General features: G+C 64.1%; 1 protein-coding gene across 2 annotated transcripts in view; it reads right to left on the bottom strand.

Moving 5' to 3' along the window:
• Positions 1-707: 707 nt before the first annotated feature.
• CCDC85C (coiled-coil domain containing 85C) overlaps positions 708-17369 on the bottom strand; it is a 70646-nt gene continuing 53984 nt past the window's right edge. Inside the window, exons 2-7 of one of the 2 annotated variants that reach the window (XM_088025003.1) lie at positions 16842-16915; positions 10643-10681; positions 7254-7361; positions 2364-2459; positions 1435-1533; positions 708-797 (exon numbers count right to left, since the gene is read on the bottom strand). In XM_088025003.1, the coding sequence (XP_087881129.1) occupies positions 708-797; positions 1435-1533; positions 2364-2459; positions 7254-7361; positions 10643-10681; positions 16842-16915 (506 nt within the window). The remainder of the gene's footprint in view (positions 798-1434; positions 1534-2363; positions 2460-7253; positions 7362-10642; positions 10682-16841; positions 16916-17369) is intronic. The other variant, XM_028101803.2, reaches the window with a different exon arrangement.

Below are 17369 nucleotides of genomic sequence, written 5' to 3'. Positions count from 1 at the left end.
CCTCCTACCTCCCTGGCCCATCATGTGAACCACAGAAATGGAGAGGCCTCGGGCACTGGGCAGGAGGGACCCGAAAAGCTAGGGCACGACCTGGCCCAGGGTGGGGGGACTCTGCAGCGAGTGTGTGTGTTTGGGGCTGGGGGCAAGAACCCTGAAACCAAGCAGCAGCTTGCAGCAGGGAGCTGGGCATGGGGCGGGGGGGGTGCCAGAGGAAAGGGCCTCGGGGCCTCCAGCCAGCCACACGCACCAAGCTTCCCTGTCCGCGACTTGGGACGCAGTGCTCGGTGAGCTGGTGTTCAGGCCACAGCGGAGGGGTGAGAAGCGGTGCCCCCTGCGTCAGGTCTAGCTGCCAGTGGCCTCTGCCCAGCGTGGGTGGCAGCCTGGGGGTGGAAGGCTCGATGAGGTGCCCCTCCGCCAAGGCCGGGCCCAGCCTGGGGTGACCCCGGGGCCCGGCGTCCCAGAGCGGCCTTCGGCCTCTCGGCAGTGGGGCCCCAGAGCAGGAACGAGGCTGTCCGGGCCGCTCTGCCGCGGGGCACAGCCGGCAGCCTCTCGTCTTCCGTGTGCTGGTGTGTGAGGAGGGAGACGGAGGGGGCCCGGGCCACGGCGGGCGGCGGCCTATGTACAATTCACCACAGGAAACGAACATGGTGGCTGCGACTCGTCCTGGGCGCCCCGCGGGGCCAGTCCACGTCCACGGAGGCGCGGCCCTACAAAGGCCCCTTGAACTGGTTCCCAGACAGGTGCTGCCGGATGGAGGGCTTGGAGCTGGCCGCGTCTCCCAGTTTTCGCCAGACCACCTGTGGGCGGGGGCGAGCGGTGAGTGCAGAGCCCACCCGAGCCCACCCGCCGGCCCTGGGCACCCACACTGCCTCGGGCCCCTCAAAATCACCCACGTCCCCAGAGCCATGGGGCCGGGAGGGGAAACTGAGGCCACACGGGGTCCAGAGGGGCAGGAGGCAGCCTAGGAGGCAGGGGCGCTCAGGACACCGGGCCCCAGGTGAGGCCCCGTGCAGCCCCCTGCGGGCTCCTACAAGGGGCCAGAGAGGACACACACTGGCCAGGCGGGTCGGGGGTAAGACCCTCCCCCGCCGCCCAGTCCTGGGCGGCCACAGAAATAGCCCGGCTTCCAGAAGCAAATGCAGCCCCAGCCTTGTAGGGGCCCACCTGCACCTCTGGTCTGACCACCACCTGGGTGTGGCCAACAGCCACCCGGGGCCAAGGGATGGGGTATGTGGGGTGAACGGGACCCGTCCCAGGGGGCTGGGGGGCGCGCTCTGGGCATGGACAGGCCTGCAGAGGTCAGGGCCTCCACTCTCAGGACGAGTGGGGCAGGCTGTGGGGTGAGGACAGGCCAGGCCTCCAGGTCCGCAGCCCTGCCCACGGGGGGAAGGCCGTGGCCACACGGGCGGTCCCCGGCCCCGGGAAGGGCCTCACGTTGCACATCTCGCGGACGATGGCCTTCTCCTTCTCACTCAGGTCCTCCTCACAGCTGTGCTGGAGCTGCCGGTCCAAGTTCTCGTGCACCTCCAAGACCTGCGGGGAACCGGCCGCAGGGTCAGCGGGGAGGCTGCACCCGGAGCCGCTGGGTCCCAGCCGGGGGGGGGGGGGGGCCATGGAGAGACCCGAGGGACAGGTTCTCTTCCCTCACCCTAGCGACCCTCCGCAAGGGAAGCCACACCCCCACATCACCGCTGGAGGCAAAGCTGAGGATGGGTCACCTGGGAGCAGGGACGACAGATGGCGGCGGGGGGGGGGACTACCCTCGGACAGGTGCACTCACTGCAACCCAGGGCCCCCCGCTTGGATGAAGTGACACAAGGACAGCGCCCACTTGCACACATGGGGTCACTGCCCGCACCGGTACAAGAATGCTGTATCTGTGCAGACGTGCACAGGCCTCCACACCTGCGGCACGGCGTGCTCGCGTCCATGCACACATGGGGGGTGAGGGGCGCAGCCATGGCAGGCGTGGGGGCCGGGTGAGCCAGCCCCCTCCCCCTCCCCCTCCCCCGGAGCTGCACCTGCAGGCGGGGCTGGGCCTGGGAGGCGGAGCCTGAGTCCTACCCCAGCCCGGCCCCCACCTCTCTGACTTAGAGGGAGTGCCTGCCCGCCCCCTACCCGGCCCAGGTATCAGTTTCCTGCTACTGGGATGGCAGACAGGTGACAACCTGTGGCCCACCTGCTACTGCCAACTGACACCTCCAACTCCCTCCCCCGAGGTGTTCTCGGCGTCCGGGCCGCGCCCCTCCCGCCCTGCTGCTCAGACACCCACGAACCCGAGCAAATGTGGGGTGGAAGGTTCCGGGTCCCGCACTGCACCAGGGACCTGGGGGCCCCCCGAGGGAGTGAGGTCTGGCCCTCACCTTCATGGCGTGCACAACAGCCTCTGGCTTCTGTCCCGCAGAGCTGTAGCTGGCGGAGGGGGGTGAGGACAGCTCAGGTACCGGGCAAGCTGGGCCCTGTGGGAAGGAATCGCGTGTTTTAGCTGGTCCTGAATGTCTCCCAGGTGGTGGCCAGAGGTGCGACCAGCAGCAGGAAGAGGTCCCTGGGCCCACGCAGGCGGACAGGGGGGCTGAGTGATGCGGGAGAGGAGGCAGGGTGTGAGGCCGGGGCCAGGGCAGAGGACAGGGTGGCCGCCCTCAGAAACCCACCCCACCCCGCAGGCTCCTCTCCACAGCCCAGGGGCAGGGTCTGTTATCTGTTGCCCAGAGGAAGTGAGTGCAGCTCAGAGAAGTGGGGGGGCTGGAAAGAGCCCCCAGCAAGCCCCACCTGCCTCCAAAGCTGCCACCCTTCCCCCGACGCCAGGTGAGTGGGTTAAACTAGACTCCCCCCCACCCCCGCCCCCACCCGCAGGGACACTCCTCTAGCCCTGAGCCCTGCCTCCCTGCCCCGAGCTCCCAGCCGGTCTGGCACCTGACGGATGCCACCAAATTCAGGACTTTCAAAAACTAAATATAACTAAAATAAAATAAAGATTTTATTTATTTGAGAGAGAGAGCAGAGAGCACAAGTGCGGAGTGGGGGGAAGAGAGTGACAAAAGGAGAAGGAGAAGCTCCGGCCGAGCAGGGAGCCCGATGCAGGGCTCGATCGCAGGATCCCGCAACCATGACCTGAGCCGAAGGCAGCCGCCCAACGACTGAGCCACCCAGGCGCCCCTCAGCGAACACTTTAAATGGCAACCGGGCATCCGACTCGCCACAGCCCGAGGAGCAGGGGCAAGGCCAGGTGGGGAGGGGATCGGGCCTTCTGGTGTCGGGCCCGCCCGTGTCAGAGGCTGCGCGTCTGCCCAGGGTCCCCAGCCGCTTTTCCACGGGAGCCCTGGCCCAGGTGAGGTGCCTCGGCCTGCAGGGGGCCCAGCTTAGGGTCCCATAAAAGGAGTGCCCAAACAAGGACTGGAGGATGGCGCTCCCCAGGGCCCCCCAGGAGGTCCGAGGACACTGGGAGTGGGTCTAAGGGGAGCCAAGTGCGGGAGGCCACACACAAAACGCCAAGCACCCCGGCCAGCACGTGTGCAAGCAGGTGGGGAGGCGGCCCGGGAGCCGGGGTTCCCAGCACATCTGTCCCTTCTCTGAGTCTTGGTTTCTTTCTCAGTCACTGAACCCCAGTGACCAGGAAGACTTGGTGAGCTGGTTTATGGGGCCATCACCCTGGGGGCCTGCCCAGCCAGGCCACGCTGTGTGGAGACCCTCAGGGCCCAGAACTTTCTGCCGTGGGCCAGCTCCTCTGCACCCTCTCCATCTGCCCACCCCTCTGGACCTTCTCCGGGCTTCACATAGAGGATGGGCCCCAGAGCCTTGGGGGCCAGGAAAGCTGGGCTTGGGCAAGGCTCTGCGGGCTGTGACCTGAGAGGGGCCCAACCCACTCTGTGCCTTGGTTTCCTCGTCTGGACAATGGAAAGGGTTCCTGTGTCCCAGGGGGGTTCAGGGGAGGCAGGTGGAAGGCAGAGAGAGAGAGAGACACACACACACACACACACACACACACACACACACACACACACCCGGGGGGGGGGGCAGGTAGAAGGCAGAGAAACACACACACACACACACAACACCACCACCCCCACTCCCCCCACCGCCTGAGGCAGAAGGCTGCACTCACTCCACCATCAGACACAGACACACACACACACACACACACACACACACACACACACACACACCGGGGGGGGGGGGAAGGCAGAGAAACACACACACACACCACCCCCCCTGCCCCCCCACCGCCTGAGGCAGAAGGCTGAGCTCACTCCATGCGCTCACTCCACCATCAGCCAGCAGGGGGCAACAGCCACACGTGTGTGGTGTGGGAGGCCCCAGGTGCCTGGCCCCTGGCACCTCCGGCCTCCTGTCCCATCTGTAAGGGGCCAGGGAGCTGCACCCTGGAGCAAAGGCAGGAAGCAAGCCAGGAGTGGCCGGGACAGCCTTTTCCAGACCCCCTCGCCAAGCACTCCCCACGCACAGCCCCCCCCCCCCCCCCCCCGCTGAAGGCCCCTCGGGCGACACCTCCTGCTTCCTCGGCACCCCCCCCAGGGTGAGCAGCCCGCTGAGTGCTTGCAACCCTGCTGCCATCTTTCTGCACCCCCATCTGACAGGCGAGGACAGGGACAGTGGGGCTGACACAAGGCCACGGCCAAACCGCTGGTGAACAATGGGGCTCCAGCCGGGTCTGGGGTTCCAGAGCTGGTGCCCAAAGTGGGGAGACCAATGTGTCCCCAAGAGAACTGAAGCCACACGTCCCCACGTCCACTTGTCCAATGTTCACAGCAGCGCTCCCCACGACGGGCGAAGCGTGGACACAGCCCAGACGTCCAGCCGCTGGTGAGCGGAGCTTCTGCCCCCGGAATATCGCCCGACAGCGCAAAGGCACGAGGCTCGGGCCCATGGCGGCACCGACCAGCCTCAGACAGACGGCCAGTCACAGAGGGTCGCCTGTTACAGGAGTCTGTTGCTAAGAAAAGTCCAGAATAGGCTAATCTGCAGAGGCACGAGCACATCGGTGGTCCCCGGGCCGAGGCAGGGGAGAGTGGGCAGGGGCTGCTAAAGGGGGCAGAGTTCCCTTGTGGGCTAAGGAGATGTTCTATCATGATAACTGCACCGATCTGTAGATACGCTAAAAACCAGTGAAGGGCATGCTCAAAAATAAAGTCAACTGGCCAAAAAAAAAAAGGCAGGAAGACCAGTCTCCCCCAGGGACCTGTCAACAGGTCCTCCACAACCAGCTCCTTCCACGGGGTCCTGAGTCCCCAGGGCCGGCCGGGGGGCCCTGCACCCTGCCCCACAGCCCCGGGGCCAGTGACCCTCATAGGGAAGAAGCTGGCGGGCCCTGGACGGACACTCGGCCTCTGACTCGGGTGGGCAGGGAGTGGGGAAAGTGGACAGGAACAGAGGTAGGGAGGGTGGGGACAGCCAGCCCTGCAAGGAAAGGGGGGTCCCTGCCCCACAGGGTCATCTGTTTTACCTCGGGACCCTCTGATATGTGGACTACCTGCCCTCACCGCCCCCCCACCCCGGCCCGGGACCTGCAGGTAACCTCAGAGAAGACAAACCAGGTGTGGGAGAGTCTGTGCCCCCAGCGGTGTCCAGCACAGAGGGTCCCTCCAGGGCCCAGCAAGGCCTTGCTGCCCTATCAACACCCCGAGAGTGTTCCTACAGAATCTCTGGGCCTCCACCTCGGCCCCGGGCCCTCCACTGCTGCCTCAGCAGCCTCCGTGGCTGTTATCTCCCAGAGGACCCCCAACCCTCTCTGTGCACCCCAGGGACCTGCCCCCCAGCTTCAGAGTCGCTTCACCCTGACCGTGGCTTCTAGGCCCAGGGGGGCTCGGCACCGGCGGACAGATGCGCCACACTTCACAGCCCGTGGATCGCTGAGCGTCGGCACACAGCACCCCACAGCCACTGGCCATCGGGGTCCCCACAGAATGAACTGTGCGGCCGGCCAAGTGGAGGACGGGGGAGCCAAGCCCCACCGGGGCACCCCAGGCTTCTCAGGGCCCCTCAGCATGCAGCACTGGGAGCCTAACTCGGCCACAAGCTCCCGGAGGAATATTTGGATGATCCGCCTGGTCAGCCTCAGCAGCTGCATCCCTGGAGGTGTGAGGGCCGCAAAAGGGAAGCAACAGAGCACTTGGCCGGCAGCCAGCCGTGGCCCCAGCCTCTGCTGCCCGCACCAAGGCCCTGCGAGCCTTTGCAGGGGCACCCCGGGGTCATCCTTGCTGACCGGGGCCGTGCAGAGACAGCGGTGCTGGGACCCCGGGGCGGGGGGGCCAGGCCACATGCCCACCTGGCAGAGTGACCTCAGGCCGGCCCGGCAGCTCCTCCCTCGTGCCCTGGGGATGGCCAGGGTCCCTGCCTTGCTCGTGGGGCTTGTCCCAGCTGGCTGCCCAGAGCGTTCAAGCAAAGCCGACGGCTCTGGTCACCATCGTCTGCAGCTCATGCGGGAAAAGTGTTTGGCGGGCAGCGATTTTGCACAATCATCCCAATGGAACATTTCATCACCCCAAAAAGAAACCCCATACCCATTAGCAATCCCCACTCCCCCTCTTCCCAGCCCTCGACAGCCACTAACGTGCTGTCTCCACGGACCTGTGTATTCTGGACACGTCACACAGGGAGCCATCCTGGCGAGCCATCCACATCCCAGAGAGCTGGCCCCCCACACCGCCACGCCTCCGTTTCCCATGCGGGGCAGCCCCAGAGCCCAGGACCACCCGGGAGGACCCCACACTTAAGCTGCCCCCGAGCCTCGGTTACAAAGCCTGGGTAGTGTGAATGCACTGCCCCAAGCCCCCCGTCGGATATCCTCCCCCGCCCGCCGTGGCCAAACTCACAGACGCGCGGCAGCCGGGCCGGGGCAGCCTCTCGCGTGGCCTCCAGACACTGGCCTTCACGGCCACGTCACTCTGGTGGGCCTCCACCTCTAACCAGCACGCTGGGCCCGCACAAGGCTCCTAAGGCCAGGAGCCCAGCCCCCTTCCTGGCAGCAGCGGGCTGGGGGGGGGGGGGGGGGGCGGGGCGGAGAGGGAGGAAGGCCACTCCGGCAGAGCCCAGGCTCTGACCCGTCACCCTCGCCTGACCCAGAAGCTGCTCAGGCAGGAGACAAGGGTCCCAGTCCCCGCTCAGCCACAGACCGTCCCCTGGCCCGGGCAGGTCACGAGACGGGCGGAGCCTCACCCCTGCACTGGAATGTGGACCAAGGATTCTGGAGGCTCAAGGTCCACGGGTGAGCAGTGCGGCTCTAGGGGAGGGGCACTTACGTTCTGCAGGGAGTCCTGGTAGGAGGGCGGGAGGCTCGCCAGCTGGGACTCCGAGTGGTACGGGGAGAAGCCTTTCCGCAGAGTCCGGAACTCTCCAGAGCCTGCCTGCTGTGGGGCAAGGGGGAAGGTTAGAGGTGAGCGGCTGTGCTGGGGGGCGGAGGGCCGTGCTGTCAGGACAGGGCAGGCTGCTCCCGCCTGTCCCCCACCCTCGGCAGGGGGCTGCACCCTCCCTCCCCTCTCCCTGCTCCACGGGTCCTCAGTCCATCACGTGCTGGTGCCATGTGGCCGGGGGCCTTCATTTTGCCCCCCGCCCCACCCAGTGCATGCTTTATCAACGTTTCTTGAACAGGATAAAGGAATAAATGAGTATGTGGCACTCCCTCCTTCCTCTGCTCCAGCAGCCTGCACGCGGGGTCTCCGCTCCTGGCCTGGGGAACACTCACTCCAGCCCCTGGGGTCCTCCCGCCTCCCATGGGTGAACCTGTCCCTGTGCGCTGCTCAGGCTGCCCTCAGCCTCTGCCATCAGACAGGAGCTCCCAAATGTGGGCCCTGCGTCTCTCCCCTCTATGTCGACAGGAACCAGTGCCTGCTTAAGAAGGAGGGAGGGGGAGGTGCAGAAGGGAGGGAGGGAGGGAAGGAAGGAAGACAGGAAGGGATGGACATATATTTGGCCTTAGGTAATTTCCCTCAGGACAAAGCAAATGCCCCCAGAACCTGGGGGCTGGGGGCTGGGCTCCGCAGAGGGAGGGGACCCAGGGGTCACGCTTAATCCAACACTGGCCCTCTGAGAAGGAGCTGTGGCCTTTTGGGCCCTCCGCATCACTCAGAGCCCAGGGGGTGTTTCTGGCCCAGACATCCTTTTCTACTTCAAAGGAACTGAGGGCACACTGTTGGGCAGACAAAACACAGCAGAATGTCCCCTAAGTCCCCAAACAAAGCCTGGAGGGCAGGGGCGGGGTGAGCAAGACGGCACAGCGACCAGACCTGGGGGTCCCTCCCCCTGCGCACCAGCCCCCTCCATGCTGGTCCGGAGGAACCCACACGCAGCTGCTCCCCTCCTGCCAACTGCTGGACCCAGACCCCACTTCTCACAAGCCTCTAGCCTCACCAACTCCCTGCGTTCTGCTCTCCCATCCCCATCAGACCCAGGTCCAACCCCCTCGGTCTCAGGGGCCGGCTCAGGGGACACACACAGCAGCACTCTGGAAGTGGCTGGGGGACTGGAGTAAAAACACAATGAAGGCAGGTGCCCAGTGCAGGCTGCCAGGGCAAACATCAGAAAGCAGACCCACGCCATCGCTCGCCTACTTACCAGCCCCCACCCAGGCACCTGGCCAGAGCGGAGGACATTCCCATGGCCTCCGGGAGGAACTGAGTGTAAACAAAGGTCACCAAGACACACAGAGGTGACAGAAATGAGGACCCCCCCCCCCGGGGTGGCCCCTGAAGTGTGGCAGGGTATCCCCAGGAACCCTTAAAATGTGACTGCCACACCCCTGATTATGGCCGACTGCTAACCAGAGCCACGTTAGTCCTCCCTGGCCCAGCAGAGGCCCGATCTAGTGGAGCCCCCCTGTCACCAGGCACCAAAAACACAAGAGGCCACAGTGCCAACCCTCACTCCCCACCTTGGGGGGGTACCCCTCCGCCCATCAGGGCACCTGTGCCTCCCTGACTCGCCCACCGTGGGCGGGGGCGTCAACCCAGCTTCACTCCAAGGCAATTATCTTCCTGGCCAGGCGTCTGGACACTTACAAACTCTTCTCGAACGGAGAGTGCGTTCTAAACCCAATGACACCGAGCATCTGCAGCCGGTGCCACCAGGCCCTCGCCGGGCCCTCCAACCCCATTCTGCGGGAGCATCCCCCACCAGCCTTGCCAGGCTGGCGAAAGGGACCAGGGGTAAGGCTCAGCCCAGCTCACACACACTGACACTTGACCACACGGCCAAGGATCTGAGCCACTGCCCTGCCCTCTCCGGCCGGCCCCTGGGACCAGGACACCTGGACGCTGCCCTGTCCTTGCCCCCACCGTCTAGATCCTCCTCTGAGCTAAGTCTCACCTCCTCCACAGCTCTTCTGGCCCGGGACCAAATGGGTTCAGAAGCAACCCATGTGTTGTTACTGAAAACACAGGTTTATGTTGCTTCCTCCCTCCCTCCCCCCCATCCCCCGCCAGATAATTTCCTTGTGTGTACAAGGGGGCAGGGGGCGGGTTTAAATGAGTGCGTGCAATTCCCACCCCTGCCTTCAGCGATCATCTATAAATATTTGCACGTCCACAGAACTTTATTAGCGAAGCACAAAGCTGGCGGGAAAAACGTACAATCTCTCATTAGGGGCGATGTGACTAATGATGCATCAAAATGAGGGACCATAATTGCACTTAAAACCAAATTAAAAATTCTGGGATTCGCCTGTTGATGACCTGGAAGAATGAAATCCCTAGGTTTTATCACGGAGGAGAAGTGGAGCTGAAGGGGCCTTCTGGGGTGGCTGGGCCTGCACCTGCAGGGAGTGCAATCCCAAACGTGGGTCCCTTAGGACACAGGGAGAAAGGATCTGCCACGCAGAGTGGGCGGGACTCCCACAATCCCTAAAAGTAAAAGAAACGTTGGGTACAGACAAAGACGTGCCCCTTCCGACCGGGAGGGCGAGCCCCAGGAGTCGGCAGGGCCCCCAAGTCCACTAAGGACCCCGTCCAGGGCTGTCACTGCACCGACACCCGGCTCGAAGCCGGCGTGCACTCAGGTGACCCAAGGCTCTCCGGGCCCCCGCGGTCCTGCGGCGAGCTCGCCTGCCATCGCGTGGCAGGGGACCCCTGGGGAGCACCGTCAGAGGGGTGCTGGAGCAGAAAAGGGCCACAGCAGGACAGGGAGGGAGGACCCCGCCCACCTCCCCCACCTGCCACTTGGGGCTCCTTGTCTGGGCGGCAGCTGTGGGCGGGCTCACTCCGGGCAGCTAGTCACACCCCTCCCTCTTGCTCCCAAAGGGCTTGGGTCCCCGCGGGACCGTGTCATGCAGAAGCACCTCCTGAGCGCACCCGACAGGGAGGCAGGGTCTGACAGGTGACGCGGGGACTGTTGTGGGGACTCTGGGGTGAGCGGTGACGTAGGGGTGTCGAGACCACTCGGACCACCGGACTCAGGCAGGGAGAGCTGGGTGAGAAGGGCCGCGGGAGGCCGTGGGCTCCTGGCTCCGCTGCTGTTGTCATGTGGCGAAGCTGTACACGACTGCACGCTCGGAGAGGGCAGAGCCAGGGCCCCCTGGTGGTGGTCAGCTCCCAGGAAGGGATGGGAGGGGACCCACAGCAGACACAGCAGCACACAGCACTCGAAGCAGCCCCCACCCCAAACACCACTGCACACGCGTCCCGCCAGGCGGCTCTACCTGAAGCCAGCTTCTCGGGCGGCCGTAGGGACGGGCCAACTGGAAGGGAAGAGGAGCAGTGTCACCCAGCAAACGCCAGCCACAACCCCCACCCCAACCCCTTCCCTGGATACCCGGGACCTCGGCGGGGCCGGGGTGGGAACCTCCAGAGAGCCCCCATGTTTTTAGAAACCACCCCCCGTCTACAAGGACTGACCGGGCCGGCCCCCCGGTTCGCTCACAGCCCTCCCGGGGCTCACACGGGGACCTGCAACCCCGACAGGCCGGCCCGCTGCACTGGCCCAGAGGCGCCCCAAGGTCCCGGTGCGCCAGCTGGCAGAGGAAGGGAAGGGGCGCTGCGGGGCCGCTCACAAGGGCACCCTGCCACTGCCTACCAACCAGACCGGCTTTCTCTCGTTGCCACTTTAGTTTTCAGAGAACTCATTTGCAGGCCATTACGAAGAACGCGGCTGCTGCATGGCTGGGGGCCCAGAGGTTTCTTCCTAATTAGTGCTCAGAGTAGGCCGCGGACGTACCACGTGTGGCTGGGGCACGGCTCACAGGACTTCTCCTCAGGGGAGATGGCACCGCATCCCCACGCCCCACGTGATTTCCGGCCCTAAATCCCAGGTTCCAAACGTGGGGGTGTGCGTACTGCCCGGGACCGGTGGCCTGCAGCTGACGGGACAGCACACGGCCCAGGTCTCATCCGCCACAGTGACCGTCGACCCTCAGGGGTCCCCTTGGCAACCCAGTACTGGTTCCAATAAGGTGAGCAAGAGACAGGCCACAGGACCCCGCAGGAGGAGGTGAGGGGGGTTAGTGGGGGCACAGACTCCCCAGATCCAAATCCCACCCGGGCTGGGTGAGTCTGAGCAACTCCTCAACTTTCCAGGCTCTGTTGCTTACACGTAAATTGGGGTCAAGAAGGGCACCCACCTGCTGGACGGCCCACGACTCTCACCGCTGGCCGGCCCTGGACCCTGGTGCTTTGCGGGATCAGCCCTTTAAACCTGGGGCGGGCACCACTGGTGTCCCACTTGACAGATGAGAAAACTGAGGCACGGAGCAGTTAAGCCCCTGGCCCAACGCCGCCCCACTGGTAAGGCGGCACTCGGGCGATCTGAACCAGGCCCTGTGGCTCTGGAGTCCTGGGCTTGGCATTGACGGCCACCCAGCATGTGGCTCACAGTGGACAGTGATTAAGCCTCGGGCACAGAGGGGACAGAGGTGGAATTCCTAGTCTCTTTCTGCCCACGTCGCTAGCCAGACCATGTGCTCAGATGCTGGAAAGAAGAGGTTTCCTCCCTGGCCGAGGGAGAGCCTGGACCGGCTCTAAGGTTCTGCTAACGAAGTAATTAAAGCCCTCCAGAGACGCAGAGACCACCCACTCACAACAGAGGGAGCAGGATGTGACCACCAACCCTAGACACCAGCCAGGCCGAGCGGGGACAGCTCAGAGCCAGACAACCGGCAACATGTCACAGAAGACACCACCGCAAAAATCCTGGAGGCCAGCTTCTCTGGAGGGCTTGGGCAAGGGAACCAGCCACTCGGGATGACACATCCTCCTCAGGCACTCAGACAAGAGGACGGAGGTCCAGCACGGGCTGAGATGGTGGCAGACTGCTCCCCTGTCCCCCAGCCTGTATGGCTCAAAACACAGACGAGGGCCACGGAGGAACCGTTCATTCAGAGACGGGCCAGGCCTCGAACATCCCAGGTCCCCGAGACCAGGGAAGGGAGAGACAGGCAGGCCCCCGCACCGGGCACCCCCCAGGTTACAGTCAGCATGGCACACGCTGCACTGGGCCATCACCATCACCCCCATCTTCCACGTCAGGAAACCGAGGCACCAGGACAGAAGGCATTTTGCCTAAAGCCATAGTGCAGGCAAGTGCTGGCGCATGGGTCGTTGGAACTCAGGTTCCTCCAGGGCCCAAACCCACTTCCTTATACAAGTAGGCCCACCACACCCCTGCTGCAGGATGGACTGTGCCCCCCCCCAGGTTCATTTGTTGACCCCGGGGCCCCCGGAACCATGAGAAAATACACTTCCGTCGCTGAAGCCACCCAGTGTGTGCTTTGTTACAGGAACCCTTGGTGTCAATCTTGGGGTCACTTGCAACCCGAGTGTTCGAGCGACCCTGCGCGGCGTGGCACAGGGGTGAGAAGGAGGGGGGGGGCCTGCACGGCCACCTCCACTCCCCTCCACGCGGCCCACCTGCCCCACGGGAGATCCGCTCAAGCACTTCTTGCTCTTTTGAAAAGCCGGCTCCTGGGCGAACACGGAGGCTTCATTTCTCAGCCCAGCAGGGGAGGGGACCGCGGACACCAAAGGAGCCAGGCCCCAGCGTCAATGCCAGCCGCCCCCACCCCAGCCCGGCCGGGCACAGAATCCCCAGGAAAAATAATAACGTGTGGGGGGGGGGGCTCGAAGTGAATCATCACGGAGGAAGCAGCTGTGTTGACGAAATTTTAAAGCCAACGTGAGAAAGAAAATACGAACTGCAATATAATAATTTACTTCTGTGAACACGCTGGCACATTTTTAATTAAAGCTATTCTGGAGTTAAACAGAGGCCATGAGGGGAGGGGCGGGGGCAGTGGGAAATGGGGGCCGCAGAGGCTCGCCGCCCTCCCGCCCAAACCCCGCAGCCACGTGCCCTGAAGGTGGTTCAAAGACACATCCTACTCTCTCCCGCTTCTCGCCAAAAGGCAGGTGCTCTCCACCCTCTGTAGAGCTGGAGGTTTCTGTGCAATCTGATTTCAGTGGCAAGACTTAAGTGCCAGAATCATCAAGTCCGACAAGCCAGGCCCATGAGGTCCAGGCCAGAATCCCACCCCTGGCAGGACTCTCTCTCTCTCCAGGATTCCCAAACGTAGTCATCCATCCCTTGATTACCTCCAAAGATGGCACGCTCACTACCTTAGTGAAGCAGAACTTCCTTATTCTGGGCAAGAGCCAGCCTCCCCTCCCGGCCTTGGACCCTGGGTAGGGGGCAGCCAGGGGCTCCCCAAGATGTATCCACCCAGTCCAGCTGTGCTAAGCGCTGGAGAGGCAGATGTGACCACAGAGAGCCAGCAACCCAACCCGAGTACCTGACAGTCCAACAGACGTGGGGGCCGAGCTCCTCAAGGGAGGATCATGACAACTAGCAGCTCACAGGGCTGAGAGCTCAGACTAAGTGCTGAGCCCCCCTGGGGGTGGATGGGGAGGCTCTTGGTAGGAGGCCATGCCTTCCTCCTGAGGAAGAAGAGAAAGTAAACCCTTTCTTCCCTGGACTCCCCTAGAATGAGGCCAGGACTGTCATCATGGGCCTGCGGCAGCCCCCTATGCACACGAGTCCGGCTAGCTGGGACAAGGAGATGCTCAGGCCTGGGCCTGGTCAACCCTGTACCCCTAAAGCCATCAATTACACACGAAGTGTGTGAGTGCCCATTTTCCAGGCGAGCAAACAGAGTGGTGCCATCTGAGCTGCCCCAGGAATCCAGAAGCAAGTGAGGTGTGAGTTGCCACCAGGCAGCCGAGAGCAGGCCAGGGGGCCCCTCTCTGTCTCTCTCTCTCTCATCTCTCCTGCTTGGCTCACACCAGTGGCGCCCCGCTCCGCAGCCAGCACCACCGACCCACCCTCAAGGCCAAGCTCTGGTGACAGCAGGTGGCAGGGACAGCAGGAGCCCCATCCAGGACCCTGGAGACATCCCGCCAACGCCGACAGCTCCTGGGCGCTCTTGCGGACCGTAGGTTGGGGGCCAACTCTTTCGCTGCAGCAAGGGGCCAAGGCCCCAGCACCACAGGGCTGCCCCCTTCCTGGGATGCTGGGTGTGGACCTAACACCTGCTCACTGGGAGACCCTGGGCAGAGTCCCGCTGAGGAAGAGACCAGGGAAGGGTCCCGGGTGCCCCACCCCCCAGGACCCACACGAGCCCACACAGCTACCCTCACAGCAGCTTGGCTTCGCGAGGCTTCAGGGAGAAAGAAAAGTTCTACCAGAGAAATAAGACGCTTGGAGCCCTTTGTACCGGATGCTCAGCTCCCAGTACTTGCCCGCTACTGGCCATAAGCCAGAAAAAAGCTTCTTGTCCCTAAATCCCAGTCTAACCGCCTGCAGCCAGCAAGCCTGGATCCCGGCAACGGCCTGCATCCCTCCGTCTAATGGACATCTTTGCCCAGCAGGCCCGGCCCAGGCATGGAGGCCAGAACCCTACTGCTGCTGCCCCCGGGCCATGGCTCCAGGTCTGACCCCTGGGAGCAGGTCTGAGCAGGCTTTGGGGCGGGGGGGGGGGGCGGGTGGGCAGATAGCTGCCATGCCCTGACGCCCAGACACAGGGCCCCTAACAACCTCCCCCTCTGTACGTGTGGGCATGGGGCCAGTGGGCACAGCTAGGGGGGCCTCCCTTGTGACACCAGGGGTGCCCCCAGGGAGGAAGGAAGAGAAGGGCCACCCCTCCATGGTGTGCACATTTCCCCCAAGTCCACGGCCAGGTCCACCACTGGGAATTGGGGTCTATTTTCCCAATGGGACAATGTGACCGGGGACAGCAGGGGCCACGGGGCTGGGGCCATGCCCGTCTTTGTGGAAAAGGGGCCACAAGCAACGTCCAGTTGGACCACAGAACAACATGGCAAACAGCATCCTGAATTCGGGGCTTTGGGCGCTCAACCTGCTTCTCCAAGGGAACCATGAAACAAAGAACAGTCAGACGGGGACAGACTCACGAGGCCACTGACCCAAGGCTTCAGGTCCAGATCGTGGTCCTGGCCTTCATTCTGCTGTCCAGTGGCTGCAGCAAGCAGGACAGGCACCTGCTCCAAAGCAAAGGCCCCAAGCCTTAATGCTGGCCCCCACCACCCCCACTCCTCCTGGCATCACTTCGGCCTCAGCTCCTGCAGCCCAGCCCACACACCCTCATCAGCCCATGCCAGGCCCACATGGAATGTAAGGTGCCCCAGCCCCCAGCCAGATGAGACCCCAGCCCCTCCCTGCCTCCCCCCAGCCCCGAGGAGCCAAAGGAGCCAGCATGCCTCGTGGCCAAGCCCTTCTGCCACACAGGACCTGAAACCATCTAAAGTTACCAAACCAGCCTTGCAATTCGATGCCTGGCTCCACACCTGAACATGGGTGCGGTGGCCTTGGGGGTGTGGAGGAGTCGGGGGTGAACCGTGTACTCGGCCCACATAGGAACTGCCCACACAGCCCACGCAGGGGCGAGGCGCAGCGGGGGGGGGTCCTGGACTCCGTGCCTGGGCCCTGAGCCTCCCAGCAGCCGCCCAGGGGCAGAGAGCGTGCCGCGGGCTTCCGAGCAGGACAGTGGCGCCAAGCCTGCTGGTCGCCTAGCAACGGGGCCAGGCAGCTGAGCCCTCCCTGGGGTTGGTTCCCAGAGAAACGCTCTGGGCATTCCGGCTGCCACTTGGCGGGGGGGGGGGGGGGGGGGGGGGGGGGGGTGGCGGCACGGGAGATCAAGCCCAGGATAGGTACGAGGGAGAGAGGCTGGAGGGGTTGGCCAAGCCAGCAGGCCCCCAGGACCCCGTGCAGGGCTGACCACAGCCTCCCATCCCCACCCCACCCGCAGCAGAGAAGGCCCTCGTCCTGACAGTCACGACCCCTCTGTGCTCCAGCCGCACTCAGCAGGAGCAGAGCCGCCTGTCCCCCCTGCTCTGGCTGTCACCCTGCCCGGCCGCCCCCCTGCACGGCCCTCATCCTCCAGCCTCTAACCCGCCATCCCTCTGCTGGGGACGTGCTGGGGATGAGACACAGCCTCATCTGTCTGTGGGCACTGGCCAGGCCCAGGAGGGGGGAGGGTGCGCCCCAGACGGGAGAGGGTCAGCGTGGCAGGAGCGGGGAGGTCTCCGTGTGGGTGAGAGTGGGGGTGTGCCAGCCCCCACCCCGGCCTCGATCTGCCTCCCTGAGGGCCAAAGCAACCCCTTCTTCAGCAACTGTGCATTCCACACCATGGACTGGCCCGAGGAGCTCACAGACCACCAGGGGACGCCCCAAAGGCCATGGAGTGAGGATTAGGTCCATGACCCCAAAGTTCCAGGGGCTGCCTCGGATGGCAGTGGGGCAGGTGGGCGGCTATGGGTGTGAGGGGGGAAGGGAGCCCCAGGTAAGCTGGGACACAGGTGGGCGAGGGTTCAGGGGGGCAGGGGCAGGGCTCACGCCGGCCCCCAGAGTGCAGTAGGCACTGCCCCCCCGCGGTCTCCCCCCAGCTAGCCTACCTGCGTGAGGGCCTTGTCACCCTCCAGCAGCCTCACCTTGGTCTCCAGCTGCCTGATGCAGGTGGACGAGGGATCTGTAACGACACAAGTGGGGAGCACGTTAATCATGGCTGACTCGGTTTCCAGGGAGAGACCCCCACCCTGACCGAAGCCTCTGGGCCGGGGTTTCCAGAACCTGCAGAAAGGAGAGGGGTTCCCTTACCACCTGTCCTGTGCCTATTCCCTCAGCCTCTGTCATACTTCGCATCCAAAAAGTGCTCCCAAACATCCCCCCCCCCGACAGGACCCTCACAGCCAGGGGGCAGCACACAGCAGGGAATGGGGCCCAGGGAGCCCCTCCCCAGCACAACAGGGAAACTGAGTCTCCTGAGCATACCAAGTCAGCATCCAGGGTTCCTCTGCTCCCCCCTGCCTAACACACAGGAACTTCTAAAACAATTCACAGCTGGTGAGGTGGGGGGAGGGGGTACATAATGCAGGTGAGACACCATCATTCTGGAAGGACTCTACTGACGAGAGCAGCCGGGA

The sequence above is a fragment of the Eumetopias jubatus genome, unplaced genomic scaffold, assembly GCF_037043125.1.
Source record: "Eumetopias jubatus isolate StellerSeaLion01/CBP00866 unplaced genomic scaffold, mEumJub1_p1.0 scaffold_7, whole genome shotgun sequence".
In the NCBI taxonomy this organism is placed as follows: domain Eukaryota; kingdom Metazoa; phylum Chordata; class Mammalia; order Carnivora; family Otariidae; genus Eumetopias; species Eumetopias jubatus.
This window is presented reverse-complemented; position numbering and strand designations above follow the sequence as displayed.